Here is a 13,478-nt window from a genome sequence, read left to right as displayed (position 1 = left end):
GTGTGCAACACATATTTTAGGAAAAGAGACAGTAGGTTAATTACGTATGAGTCTGGGGGAAATAGCAGTCAGATAGATTATTTTCTGGTTAGGAGGGCCGATAGGAGGTTAGTGAGGGATGTTAAAGTTATAGGAAGTGAGGACGGTGTGCAGCAGCACAAACTATTGATTTGTGATATGGTGCTTAAAGAACAAATGATGAAAAAGAGGACTTATGTACCTAGGAGGAAAATATGGAAGCTGAAAAACCAAGTAGTAAGGGATGCCTTCTATAGCGAGTTGAGGAGAGTGGTGGCTGAACAGGGAGCTGTAGACAGAGGCGTTAATGAACAGTACAGAGCCCTCAAGAACAATTTCTTGAGAGTTACTGATGTAACATGCGGCTGGACAAGAGGACCACCAAGACATAAAGTAACTTGGTGGTGGGATGAGGGTGTAGAAGCTGCAATTAAGGAGAAAAGAAGGCTTTTCCGGGAATGGAAGAAGGGTGGTAGCAAAGAGGAATATTTGGCTGCCAAGCGTAGGGCTAGGAGAGAGGTATACAGGGCAAAGTCTGAGTCACAGAGACAATTACTTGATAACCTAAATCATGGGGAAAGGAAAATATATTTAGGGTGGCAGGTCAGGTGAAGAGGGATAATCGGGATATCATAGGTGAGCAGTGTGTGAAGAATGATGAAGGAAAGGTAGTGGTGAACAGTGAGGATATTAAAGATGCATGGAGAGAGCATTATAACCGGTTGTTGAATGAGGAGTTTGACTGGGACAGGGAAGGTTTGGAGCCAGCAGATCCAGTGTCTGGCCCTTGGCCTTTGATTGATACTGCTACTGTGAGTGAGGCAATAGGCAGGATGAGGGTGGGGAAGGCAGCAGGTGTGTCTGGGTTGACTGCCGAAATGTTGAAGGCCTCAGGCGATATAGGGGTGAGTTTAGTCACTGACCTGATAAATAGGATTATTTATGAGTGTGTTGTCCCAGATGATTGGCTGAAGAGTGTAATTGTAAATGTGTATAAAGGGAAGGGTGATGCCCTGGAAAGAGGGAATTATAGAGGTATAAAGCTTTTAGATCAGATAATGAAGGTAATGGAGAGAGTTTTAGAAGGTATGATTAGAGAAAGAGTGAATATTGATGAGATGCAGTTTGGGTTTATGCCAGGTAGGGGGACCACTGATGCCATATTCATTGTTCGACAGCTTCAGGAAAAATATATTGGTAGGAGAAGGGATCTTTATTTTGTTTTTGTTGATTTGGAAAAGGCCTTTGACAGAGTCCCTAGAGAGGTGGTGAAGTGGGCAATGAGAAAGCTTGGCTTGGAGGAGTGGCTGGTTAGGTGGTTATGGCCATGTATGTGGGTGCTCACACCCAGGTGAGAGTGAATGGAGATTTGAGTGATGAGTTTTCCGTGAATGTTGGTGTGCATCAGGGGTCAGTCTTGAGTCCCATGTTGTTTATCATGGTACTTGAAGCCCTTTCACGTGACTTTAGAAACGGACTCCCCCGTGGGAGTTGTTGTATGCTGATGATTTGGTGTTGATTGCAGAGAATGAAAGGGAGGCGGAGGAAAGGTTTAGGAAGTGGAGAGATGGTATGGGGCAAAAGGGTTTAAGGGTAAATGCAGATAAAACAAAAGTGATGATATCTAGGGTTGGTGGCGGTACTGTCAAAGGCAGGGAGAGTGGCCATGTGCAGTTTGCCACAAGGGCGTGGGAAGTAATTCCATCTTGTGCGGTGTGTGTGATAAATGGGTGCATAAGAGATGTAGTGGTATCAGAGGTAGACTGCGAGATAATGCTGATTTTATGTGTACGGCGTGCCGGGGTGAGCAGGTGGAGATCGTCAGACGTGAAAGAATTGAACTTGCTGGTGAATCTCTTGAGTGTGTGGAAGAGTTTTGTTATTTAGGAGACATGTTGTGTGCTGGAGGTGGGGCTGGAGCTAGCTCTGTGGCTAGGGTGAGAAGTGGTTGGAAGAAGTTCAGGGAGCTCTTGCCTCTCCTGACATTGAGGGGGCTCTCCTACGTGCTAAGGGGTCTTTGTATGCAGCGTGTGTTAGAGTGTAATGCTGTATGGCAGTGAGACCTGGGCAGTGAAGGAGGAAGACATTCGCCGGCTCAGACGTACAGAAATGACAATGATTAGGTGGATGTGCAGTGCGTCCCTGCGTCCAAGGCCTGGAGGGGCTGGGTTTACAATGGAAGAGTTGAGAGGTAGGATGGGACTGGAGTGTATTGGTGTTGTGATGAGGAGAGGTAGATTGAGGTGGTTTGGACATGTGGAGAGGATGGGGGATGATAGTTGGGTGAGGAAGGTGAGAAGTGTTAATATTGGGGGTGGGGTTATGAGGGGTAGACCGAGAAAGACATGGGACGAGGTCATTAAGTGTGACCTTAGGGTTAAGGGACTGAACAGGGAGGCTGCAATGGATCGTGCAGCATGGAGAGCCGCCATTAGGTGACCAAGGCCGACACATGCAAGCATGTTGGAGCCTTTAAAAACGAATGAGGAAACCAGCATTTTTCATCCATCCATCCATCATCCAATCTTATGTTTCCTCATGAGGAGCGTAGGAGCCTGGGGCTATGCAAGTTGGTCCTGACATAAGATGAGAGTGACCAGCCTCACTCATCCCTGAGTGGCATTATGTGAGCAGTAAACCCCAACCATCCCTTGGATATAAACCTCCACCGGCTCAGTCTGAGTGGAGTGCCGTAATTACCCACTAAACCACAAGGCGCCAAAATTTGGTTGTATGGTTACCACCCAGCATAGTAAATGGTTTCCTGGTGTACAGGAAATCATTTGGCTTGTCACTCAGTGTAGAGTCACGCACAGGCAGAAGGAAGAGGAAAGAATGAAGGAAAGAAAGACAAAAGAGGGAGTGTAAAGTCACCTGTAGGCAGAAGGATGAGGAAAGAACGAAGAAAAGAAAAACAGAAGAGGAAGTAAAGAAAGAAGGATGGAGGAGAGGAAAGGGCAGACACCCAAGAGCAACACTACATCGAGTGTGTGGATGGTGAGCACCCCCCACCTACCACAATACTTTGAAGTAATTAATGAGAGTATTCAGATGTGTGATTAACCAGAAACCTACCAAGAACCTTAAGCTGAGCAGCATCATAATTGACGCTACGGATCAGAGTTGTGGCACGACCACACACCAAACATCATTCATCCACCACAAAATGGTGAAAGTACTCAGCTCAGACATTGAATAAGGCATGTAAAGGTTACATATTGACTTGACACTTGTAAAATTTTCACCATCAGCACAAGTGTGAGGCTGGATTGTCACATCTGTTGTGACGAGTCTCACTCATGTTGTCACTTACTGGATCACCTTGCCAGTCCCACTGCAGTTGCTCCAGTTATTGCCAGTCTGCTGTAATGGCAGTGACATCATGTATGCTTGTGGTCACCTTCCCATTACTCCACTACAATAATTGTTTCATTCATTTGTGACTCTAGTACATTAAGGATTTCAATCATTGGAACTAATTTCATTCTAAACACTCTTGTAATTCTCTCTCTCTCTCTCTCTCTCTTTCTTGACTTCAAGTGTGTGTGTGTAAGAGTTTTGTTATTAGGGGGACTTATTATATACTGGAGGTGGGGCTAGAGCTAGCTCTGTGGCTAGGGTAAGGAGTGGTTGGAAGAAGTTCAGGGAGCTACTGCTTCCCCTGACATTGAGAGGGCTCTCCCTCCATGCTGAGGGATCTTTATATGCAGCATGTGTTAGGAGTGTAATACTGTATGGTAGTGAGACCAGGTTAGTAAAGGAAGAGGATATTCGTAGGCTCAAACATACAGAAATGACAGTGATTAGATGGATGTGTAGTGTGTCCTTGAATGGGAGGCCTGGGGTGGGCTAGGTTTACAGTTGAAGAGTTGAGAGGAAGTGTGGGACTGGAGTGTACTGGAACTGTGATGAGGAGGAGTAGATTGATATGGCTTGGGCATGTGGAGAGGATGGGGGATGACAGTTGGGTGCAGAAAGAGGGAACTGTGAACATTGGGTATGGTTGGAAGAGGCAAACCGAAAAAGACCTGAGACGAGGTCATAGAGTTTGACCCCAGGGACGAGGGACTGAATTAGGAGACTGCCAGAGATTGAGCAGCATGAAAAGTTATCATTATGTGACCAAGGCCGATGCATGCAAGCATGTTGGAGCCTTTATAAACGATATGACACAATACGAAACTTTGTCATTAATATCAGGGCATTAATAGCTTACAAGAGAACACTGTGTTATTTAGATATTATATCACTAAGAAAGAGATGCTACAAAGCCTCCTTAACTGACACAAACACAACTTTGAAGCAAGCAAAATAGTCTGAAGCTACATATTATCATTAAATAATACTGGTAACTCCAGGCTTAATTAATTAAGTACCTCTATGCATCTTTTATATGGTGGGTGAAGCCTGAAATTTCTGTTCTGTGTGCAACTTGATTAATTATTTAATAATATTCTCACCACTGTACAATACATAAATATTTTATTGGCTTGTTTATTTGAAGTAAATAGATAGATAGGCCTGTAAAAGAAGGAGGAAATCTAAGTTACTTAACAGTTGTAAAAAGTAAAAATTTCTTAGCATGGAGTGTAGGAGATGTCATTACAAGATGAAGCAAAGCATTTTAACATTCTGGAACCCCTGTAGTCAGTTTGTTTTCATTTGATGAAACTGGGCCACTTTCACCTCAGTAATAGGTTATGGTTACATGAAATTTGGTGAGCTATATTTCTGAGGTAGGAATGAGTCTCCATGGTTAGTATCGTAGTCAGATCAATCCACCAGTCTAATTACACATGGCCATCAGCTGAGCTGTAAGGAGTAAGGCATCCATGTCAAGTTAAAGTAAATGAACTATAGTAAGGAGGTTGGTAATACAATTCCCCCCCCCCCCCCATAAGACTGGTAAAGACTTGTCCAGTCACAGCTTGGAGTTGTCTTCCTTTCTTCCAGCTTGAATGGTTATCCAGTATTTAACTTTCAATGCAACTGGTGTACTTGAATCTTTTACTTAGGTTAAAACTGGATGTTTTGAGCATAGGGAAATGATAGCAGCCAGAGGCTTCAAAAACACTCAGGTAACCCTCGCTACTATTGGTACTCCATAGAATTTTATTTGGGCTAACACCAGATGATTTTGTCCATTCAAGAGAAACTCTGACTGTCAAAGGAACTTCTTCACTCCATTGATTTGTTCTATTTCAGAGGCTTTTATATATATATATATATATATATATATATATATATAAAGTGGAAGAGTTAGATACAGCCTTCATTAATCCCTGTACAGTATTATGAGAGGCTTTTTCATACGTGAATAAATTTGCTTGGAAATAGCAATAAGTTTCAGAAATACATCAGCAGAATCTAAGGGATAAAAAGGTAATTTAATAGTGCCGAGATGCAATTTTGGTCATATGCTCTCCTTCCATCCCCAGGTGAAGGAGATTCTGGCTGGGGATAAACAGCTGGCCAAGGAAATAGAGTTTGACCTGAGGCGGTTTGACCAGGAGCAGTGGGAAGAAGAGGAAGAGGAGGAGGGAGGACAAGGCCAAGGAGAGAAGAGGAATGAAGGAGATGAAAGGAATGAAGGAGAGAAAAGAGCAGAAACAGATAAGGACAGTGTCAGTGGAAATCGTAGTAACCAGAATAAGGATGATGAGAATGGAAACACTGCTGTGGGTTCATCTCCATCATTACCAGAGAGATCAAAGGCCCCTGAGTCTGATAAGGCCAAGGCATCACCCTTTTGCATATCAGCACCACAGACTATCACCCCTGGCATGTCAAAGAACCAGCTCCTACGCTTGAGCAAGGCTGCCTCAATAGCTAGAAGGATGTCTGTAGCTGGAGAGAGTCCACGCAGACAAGCTCTTACCAAAGCCAATCAACGGAGAGTTAGCATTGCTGATTTTAGGAATGTTGCCACTGAGTCAGCAGAGGAAAATAAAGATGACAGTGATGATACTGAGTCTAGGAAGCGTCAGAGTGAGCCAGCGGCAGGAGATAAGGACGACACACACATTGATCCACGTCCAGTGTGCAGCCAGCAGTCACCACTTGCACAACAAAAGCAAACACACACCCCACACAGACAGAAGACCAGAGAAGAGCTCCTGAGGGCTATCAGTACCCCACATGGTGAACAAGGTGTCATCAGCAACATAACTTTCATCAATGAAACACAAGAGCTGAGTGCAATTAACTTAGACTCCACTACATTCTCCAGAATGGATTCTCATGGCTCAGAGGGCCAACAGAAGCTTCTCCTCCACCTCAAGAGTCCGGAAGCGTATGCCAAGGAATCAGACTTCAGCCGAATTCGCAAGACCACCAGGAATTTGAACTCAGAACTCCAGAAAGTTAGTAAAGAAAAGAAAAGTACAGGACGACGCAGCTCTGGAGGACTGTTTGAGTCCTACTCGGAAACAACGGAGAGCGAGGCGGTATCCATATCTGAGAGCGATGCTTCCGAAAGTGATGTTTCCACAACTTCAACAACAGCAAGCTCCAGCAGTACCAAACTTCCCCTTGAAAAGAAGAAGAAGACAGCTAAAGCCCCAGCCTCAAGCAGCAAAATGAAGCGGACGCGAGACATGACCTCTCTGAGTCCTGACCCTACCAAAACTCAGACAGATCCAGCAGCCTCACGCAAACCCAAACAAAAAAGAAGCAAGAGCAAGAAATGAAGTAACTCCTGCTTGGTGTGGATGAAGCTACGATCTATTTGAGATTGGAATTACACTCAGCCTCAGCTCACACACTTTTGCACCTGCCCATACTCCCTCAGTCTGACTCCATTATGTCATTCCTATTTTGAATGAACTATACCCCTTCGGTCTAATTCCATCATGTGTAATATTTGGAATGTACTATAGTTATAGGTGGTAACAGTTAGTGTGAGGGAGTATGGGCCTGTGTGGAAGGGTGTGAATTGTGGTCGAGTGTAAATCTAAACTGGAATGAACCTTAGGGGTCATATGTTCTTCACCTTAGGAGCTTTCTAGCACCTCTTCCATAACCATTTACATCTGGTGACATATTTTCTCTTGTATCATTGTGGGAAGCAGCCTAGGTATATAGATAGATAGATCATTCCTACCGCCAGTGATTTTATTCATGTGTGGAGAAAGACTTTTCAGACTGGAGGAATTATATGCAGCCTTCAGTAACTCCAGTACAAAAGCCATTCCTTAAGTTGAATGAAGTTGTCTGGAATGGCAAGAGTAAACTAATAAATACATCAGCAGATGATTTATTTGGCATATTACAGCTGATTATTTTTGGGTATAAGTGTCTTCCTGACACTGTCAGATTACATGAATAACATGCAAAATATTAACGGATCCAATGCAAAAATAAGCTGATAGGGATGAGGTGCAAGGGAGCCTCCTCAGTCACTTCAGTCTGATGACATTTTATATTCTTGTTATCTCCATACAATTGTGTTCAGCTTTGTAGAGAGCCTTCAAACTGGAGAAGTTAGATATAACATTCATTAGCCTCTTCACTGCAAGAGGTAGTCTCAGGCTGAATAAAATCTCCGGAGGTAGCAAGAATAAGTTAAACACAACTTGTCAACAGAGTGAAGGCCCTAACCAGTGAAAATCAGTGACCCAATTTCATAGTAACTGTAGCCCCAGATTCATTTGAAATATGAACCTGGTGGACTGCAGGTGGATATTGCCTTCCTTCTGCAGCTCACCATCCTTTTTTCAGGGGGCAATGAGGTCACTGAGGGACATGTGTATAACCAGAAAGCTTATCACCTAGTTATATCGGGGCCACAGTGTAAAGGCATCCAGCACTAAGGTAGCAAGAATTAAAAAATACAAAATGTGAAGGCTGTAACTGGAGAGAATATGAGCCAGTGTCATGGTAAGCGGACCAAACATTATACTGTATACAGTTGACCCTCAATTTTATGAACTAATGGGGGGGAAGACCAGTCCGTTCCTGTAAAATATGTACGTACACTAACAAAAATGGCACCCACTCTGTGACACGGTATTTCCAAATATCATACTGGAATGAAGTGTTGACAGGATCCATCGCTAGTTTTTATAGGTCAGCATATATACAGTGAACGCTCCTAAATAACGGTCTTAGGAGACCAGACACACATTGTCATTTGCAAATTCCACTAGTTAGAAATAACTAAGCTTATGGGGGAAATTATTTATGAAACTGTCATCTTGGAAAAGTTGCCCCCGTTACCCCCAAACCTACATCAAACTGGTCTCCAGCAGACACTAACAACCTGGTAAAGAAATTAGTTTAGCATATTTCATGGAAATGAACTATATTGTAAGATTTTTACCTGACTGACTGACGACATTGCTTGAATGGACAGGGGAGGGAGGAGGCTTGAGGTGGGCTACAGCCTCTCAGCATAAGGCGACTGTGCTGTTACCTCTGTACCGCTTCCTTCTTATCAGCCTCCCTCAGAATCCCCTCAAAGTCTAGTGTGGAAGCATCGGATGCAGTGTCATCATTGCCCTCAGCTGCCTCCGTGTCATCGTAAGAGTCATCAATTCATTGAGCTTAATTCCTTACCAAACAGGCACAGCCTTTCCATATTTTCTAGTGAAATGAGTCTTTCACAGGTTACTTATTACTCCAGGAGTACCACACCTACTGGGCATTTTTATAAACATACCTCTGAAAGCTGTAAATAAGGATTTAGAATGCGCGATACAATGAGCATCCAGTCGGAGCAGTGGTTGGTGAACAATGCGGTCAGTTGGAGAGATCGTCAGTAAACACTGTTGATGACGACCTGCCTGCTTCCTTCATTACCCCAAAATATAGGTACAGGATACTGTACAGTATTTTGCTTTTTCCACTCACTTCTTGCAGTCACAATTCAGCAGTTAACTATGTGCGTTGCATATGTACCAAAATTACTTGAGATTGCGAGTTTGTCATTATATAGGTGGAATCGTGGGGCCTTTCCGCATTTTCAATTGAAATGAGTCATTCACAGGTTACTTATTATGCCTGGATTACCACAGCTACTGGTACTGGGCATTTTTGTAAGCATACCTCTGAAAGCTATAAATGAGGATTTTGAATGCGTGATACACTGATGCATCCAGTTGGAGCAGTGGTTGGTAAACAACACAGCCAGTTGGGGAGATCTTCCTTGTTGATTCCGTAATGGTGGGCACCTTTGACTTCTCAATGCCTTCAATCCTCCTTGTTACATCAAACTTTTGGGTGCAAAATAACATTGACATCTTCCCCTTCTTCAAAGAAGCTGTAGGCGTAGGAGGGTTATGATCAGCCATGGTAATAATGGGCAGGTGGAGGAAGCATGGGGAGTGGGGTGGAAGAAATCCTCTCGTACACCACACGCTGTCAACAGAGAGGAGATAATGGACTGAGCTGGGCAGGCGCCGGGTCCCACGCTTATGTACGATTCATGCCTGGTGTGGGAGGTAAGTGCTTTGATTGACTTAGAGTAAGTGCTATGCTTGAATATGATTGGTTTAGTAATTAACAGCTGGCTAGACACTCAGACGTGAGGTAATGGTGGCATGTATTACAGGAGGCATAGGAAAATCTTCACTTTTGAGATTGCAGTCATGAATTATGTATAATTTCCGTGAAATATATTGCAAGTTGCATGATGTCGCGTGTTATGAATCCTCTGTTTAGAAGTATACGATTAAGGAGATTCCACTGTAGTATTTTTATAAGTGTTTTAAAAATGTTCCTAAATAGGATGTTCCATTATCGTAGGTAATACTACACACATCTTTTATTTTACGGAATATGAAGTGATTTAATTTAATTGCTGAGCGCTATTTTACTAACCTGTATCATTATTTTATTGAATGTGTCCTGTGTGATGTATATAAAGATTTGCTCTGTGATTGCACCTACCCTTGCCATCACATGATCATTTGATGATTGTGCCATGAGTAACGAATGCTCTTAACGCATGATAGTATTAGGGCACAAGTTTTACTTAATGCACATTTTAACTTGCATGTTGTTAGGTAGGTTATAATTATTAGGAGGTCTGGCGGGGCAAAGCTCCCCAGTTAGATTTCAGCATGTTCATTTAGGCTTCCAGTGCTCTATATGGTTTTAAATTGTATACATTAGAGTTTGTTTTGGTGTGCTGACATCATATCCAGTCAGTGGGATTGGCAGTAAGCACACTGTCGGGGGCATTCAGGCAGCCTTCAGTAATATCGTCAAGTAAGTACTGGTATATTTTGTTTGTTCTCTATTTTTTTTAAATTGAAAATCATATGTTAATCACCTGAGATGTAACTGGTACTAAAATTATTTTCCCTGAGAGCGTACGTCTATAAGAAAACTAAATTGCAAATCAAATGTTAATCACCTGAGATGTATCTGGGACTAAAATTTTCCCTGAGAGCGTAGGTCTTTTAGAAAACAGCTCGAGCCCCTGTGTCACTCATTTTAATTTACTCTTCGTGCTCCTCACATACATGTGCCACTGAAGAACCATTTTCGAGCTTGCGAATTAGCTCAAATGTCTGAGCTACACTAAGGTTCACTCTTTTTCATTTTTCAGTTTTAGGAGGCGTGGTGACACGATGACTGTCGCACTGGTATTGATGAGGTAGACAAAGCAACAGGCGGTGCGCTAATGGCCACCTACCTAGTGAATGCATTGCAAAGCAGCGTACACTGTTGCCATATCATCCGTTGGTCCATAGGAGTAAATGGACCTACGGATGGTGTCAATTAAATTCAAAGTTCGTTGTTTTGGGTTCTGCACAATTGAGGGTCAACTGTAGGTATCATACAGGCTGTCCTCATGCCGGGGATGTGTTACTAAATATCACAACTTGGTCCATGTAACTGGTACTGTAAACTGAAGGGAGTGGCAAAAAAACATTATAGGTAACAGTGGAATGGTAGTCAACAATTTTTCAAGGATTTACTGGGGACTGAGGAGCAATATAGAACATAAAACAGGCATTTTATAATAAGGACATGCTATACATAGAAATGGAATAGTGCACGGCCAAGTAGAAGGGCTAGTGATGTAGATGAAAACAATAATCACTCTCCCTCCCTTATCTGAGCGGACTATTCAACGACCCGTAATTTACATTGACTTGGGGGGGAGGGGATATCGATTATTGGTTTCAGCTATACACTAGGTTAGTTCCATTTATACTAATGTAGATAATAATAGGTTAGCCAGGAATCATGTCTTCATTCTTACTGTCTTCATCTTCATTTTTATCATCCTGTTTCTCGCATTACCATAACTGATCTGCATCACTCACCTTAGGTCTGTTAATGTATATTTTTATTTTTTCTTATTTTTTTTAGTGCATTCATAAAATCTTAAAAATATAAGCATCCCCTGTAATAAGAACTGCAACTTTTATAAATTGTTTAAAATTTGAAATACATTATTTTGTAAATGAATAAAGGAAATATTCTAGTTAAAATATGTTTCCATTTCTTGATGTCTCAGAGACTAATGGTTTATGGTAATTTGAGTATAATTTACTGCTTGCTTGACAGTCAATTGTCTACCTATCTATAGTACACAAAAGCCCACACATGGAGGTACTGTTTACCCTGGGTGGAATAAATCAGCTCTGCAACTGCAGCATCCAACCAGGAACCAAACGTCCTCATATTTCCCTGCACCTCACCATGGGGAAGGACCCTGATCCAACTCTAGGGAGAGGTTAGCTGTCACAATGGGGCACCAGTTCCCTACACACTGTATGTACTGTACTTATAGGATGACCCCACCCAGCAGTTGCTTACTTGTGGTCAACACGTCTACTCACTAAGACCAGAGTTAAGCAACAACAACAAAAAGTACACCTATAGTTAAGATGATTTTTTTTGTGATATTAAGGACTGCTGAAGTAGTAATTGCTTTAAAATTTTTGCATTAACTGCTTGATCATCTTAACTCCCTAATTCTTCATCACTTGTTTATTTTGCATTCCATACTGGTAACAGTGCTGCCCATCTCAGTCATACAGAAAAATACAGTTGTATATGTGCTTGCTCATCCCTACCATCTGCTGAGATCAATTTATTAGTTTATGGTTGGGGTTTATTGCTCACGTAATGCCACTAAGGGATGAGTGAGGCTGGGCACTTTCATCTTAAATGTCAGGACCAACTTGCCTAGCTCCGGGCTCCTACGTTCCTCATGGGGCAACGTAGGATTGGATGATGGATGGATAAGTTGCTGAGTGTCAAAAGTGATTTATGGAAGTTGATGAAACTATGAAAATGACAGGTAACAGAACTGGTTGAATGAGTTCTGTTCTGAAGCACAAATGACAAGGGCTTGGCACCCCTTTATTAACTTGATTGTTGATGGACTAGCTGTTCATTGCATATGCATGAAATATGCATCTGCAAAAAAAAATAGGAAAATCTGAACATGTGTAGGCTGTTCAGCCTGAAAGATGGAGCCACACATCCAGGGCCTGAATGATATATGAATTACAATAATTTACATCACTGGGCATGCTGCTTTCTCTTCCTTTGTTTCTGGATCCCACACCACCCCATCCTCAGCTGGCAAAGGTCAAGAGGAGGATTTAACAACCAAGTACAGTATCACTAAAGTTCAGTCCCCTACAATTAACCACAGTTGTCATCTGTAAAACTGAACCCGGGGCATCAAAATGTCTAATTACGGAAGAGTAATGGACAGAACAATTTGCTACTGCACACTGGAAATAGGGTATAATTTGCACATTTAAATATTTATCTGATAAGTATTTATAAGTATTCATTTTGGAATAAATCAGTCATTGCAATGGGTCACATGGATATCCTGGGGCTTCTTCCGACTAAGGATGTCAATAATTTTTTCTCATTATCCAGTTTTATCTTAGACTTCAAACTCGACAGGTTAGATAAAACCTTCAAAAACACCTTCACTAACAAAGGCCCTGCCCAAGTAGAGTAAAATCATCTAGTCATCATCATCATCATCACCATCATCATCACTGATGCCTTAACCCCTAGGAATCCCCCAACAATAAAATGTGATTACCATTAATCATTTTTACACTTATTTTCTAAACTAAAATATACATATAACCTTTATAAACATTTTTATTAACAAATAATTTACATTTCATTAAGTAATTATACTTGATGAAAAAATATATATACATCTGACTGCCATATGTGTTCCTTAACCTGTACCACGCTAGTGACGTAGACCTACAGCACATCCCCTTCACAAATGCCGGTGACGCGGATCTACGTCCTGCAACACTGAGAAGTCATTGCAAGCAACCAAAGTAAAATGGAAGGCAATATCATATCTTGCTAACTTCAGACATTTCTCCATTATGCTTACAACACTGATTTAGGAGCGCACGAGATGAGTGAGTCTTCACAGGCTCATAGATGCTCTGCTCTCTCAGTAAGCTCGAAGATTTCAGACGTAGAGTGGCATCAACCTGACTCGATTCAATCAA

At 42.1% G+C, this 13,478-nt stretch overlaps 1 protein-coding gene across 1 annotated transcript in view; it reads left to right on the top strand.

Annotated features, from left to right (window-relative positions):
• The window catches only part of Cap-D3 (Chromosome associated protein D3), a 52,858-nt gene extending 46,015 nt beyond the window's left edge, over positions 1-6,843 (top strand). The window contains exons 15-17 of the mRNA XM_080270592.1: positions 5,457-5,556; positions 5,722-6,500; positions 6,561-6,843. Coding sequence (XP_080126718.1) covers positions 5,457-5,556; positions 5,722-6,500; positions 6,561-6,707 — 1,026 coding nt within the window. The 3' untranslated portion in view covers positions 6,708-6,843. The remainder of the gene's footprint in view (positions 1-5,456; positions 5,557-5,721; positions 6,501-6,560) is intronic.
• Positions 6,844-13,478: the final 6,635 nt, after the last annotated feature.

This window comes from Coenobita brevimanus, chromosome 41 (genome assembly GCF_032717465.1).
Source record: "Coenobita brevimanus isolate Jiangsu-jjx chromosome 41, ASM3271746v2, whole genome shotgun sequence".
Lineage (NCBI taxonomy): Eukaryota > Metazoa > Arthropoda > Malacostraca > Decapoda > Coenobitidae > Coenobita > Coenobita brevimanus.
This window is presented reverse-complemented; position numbering and strand designations above follow the sequence as displayed.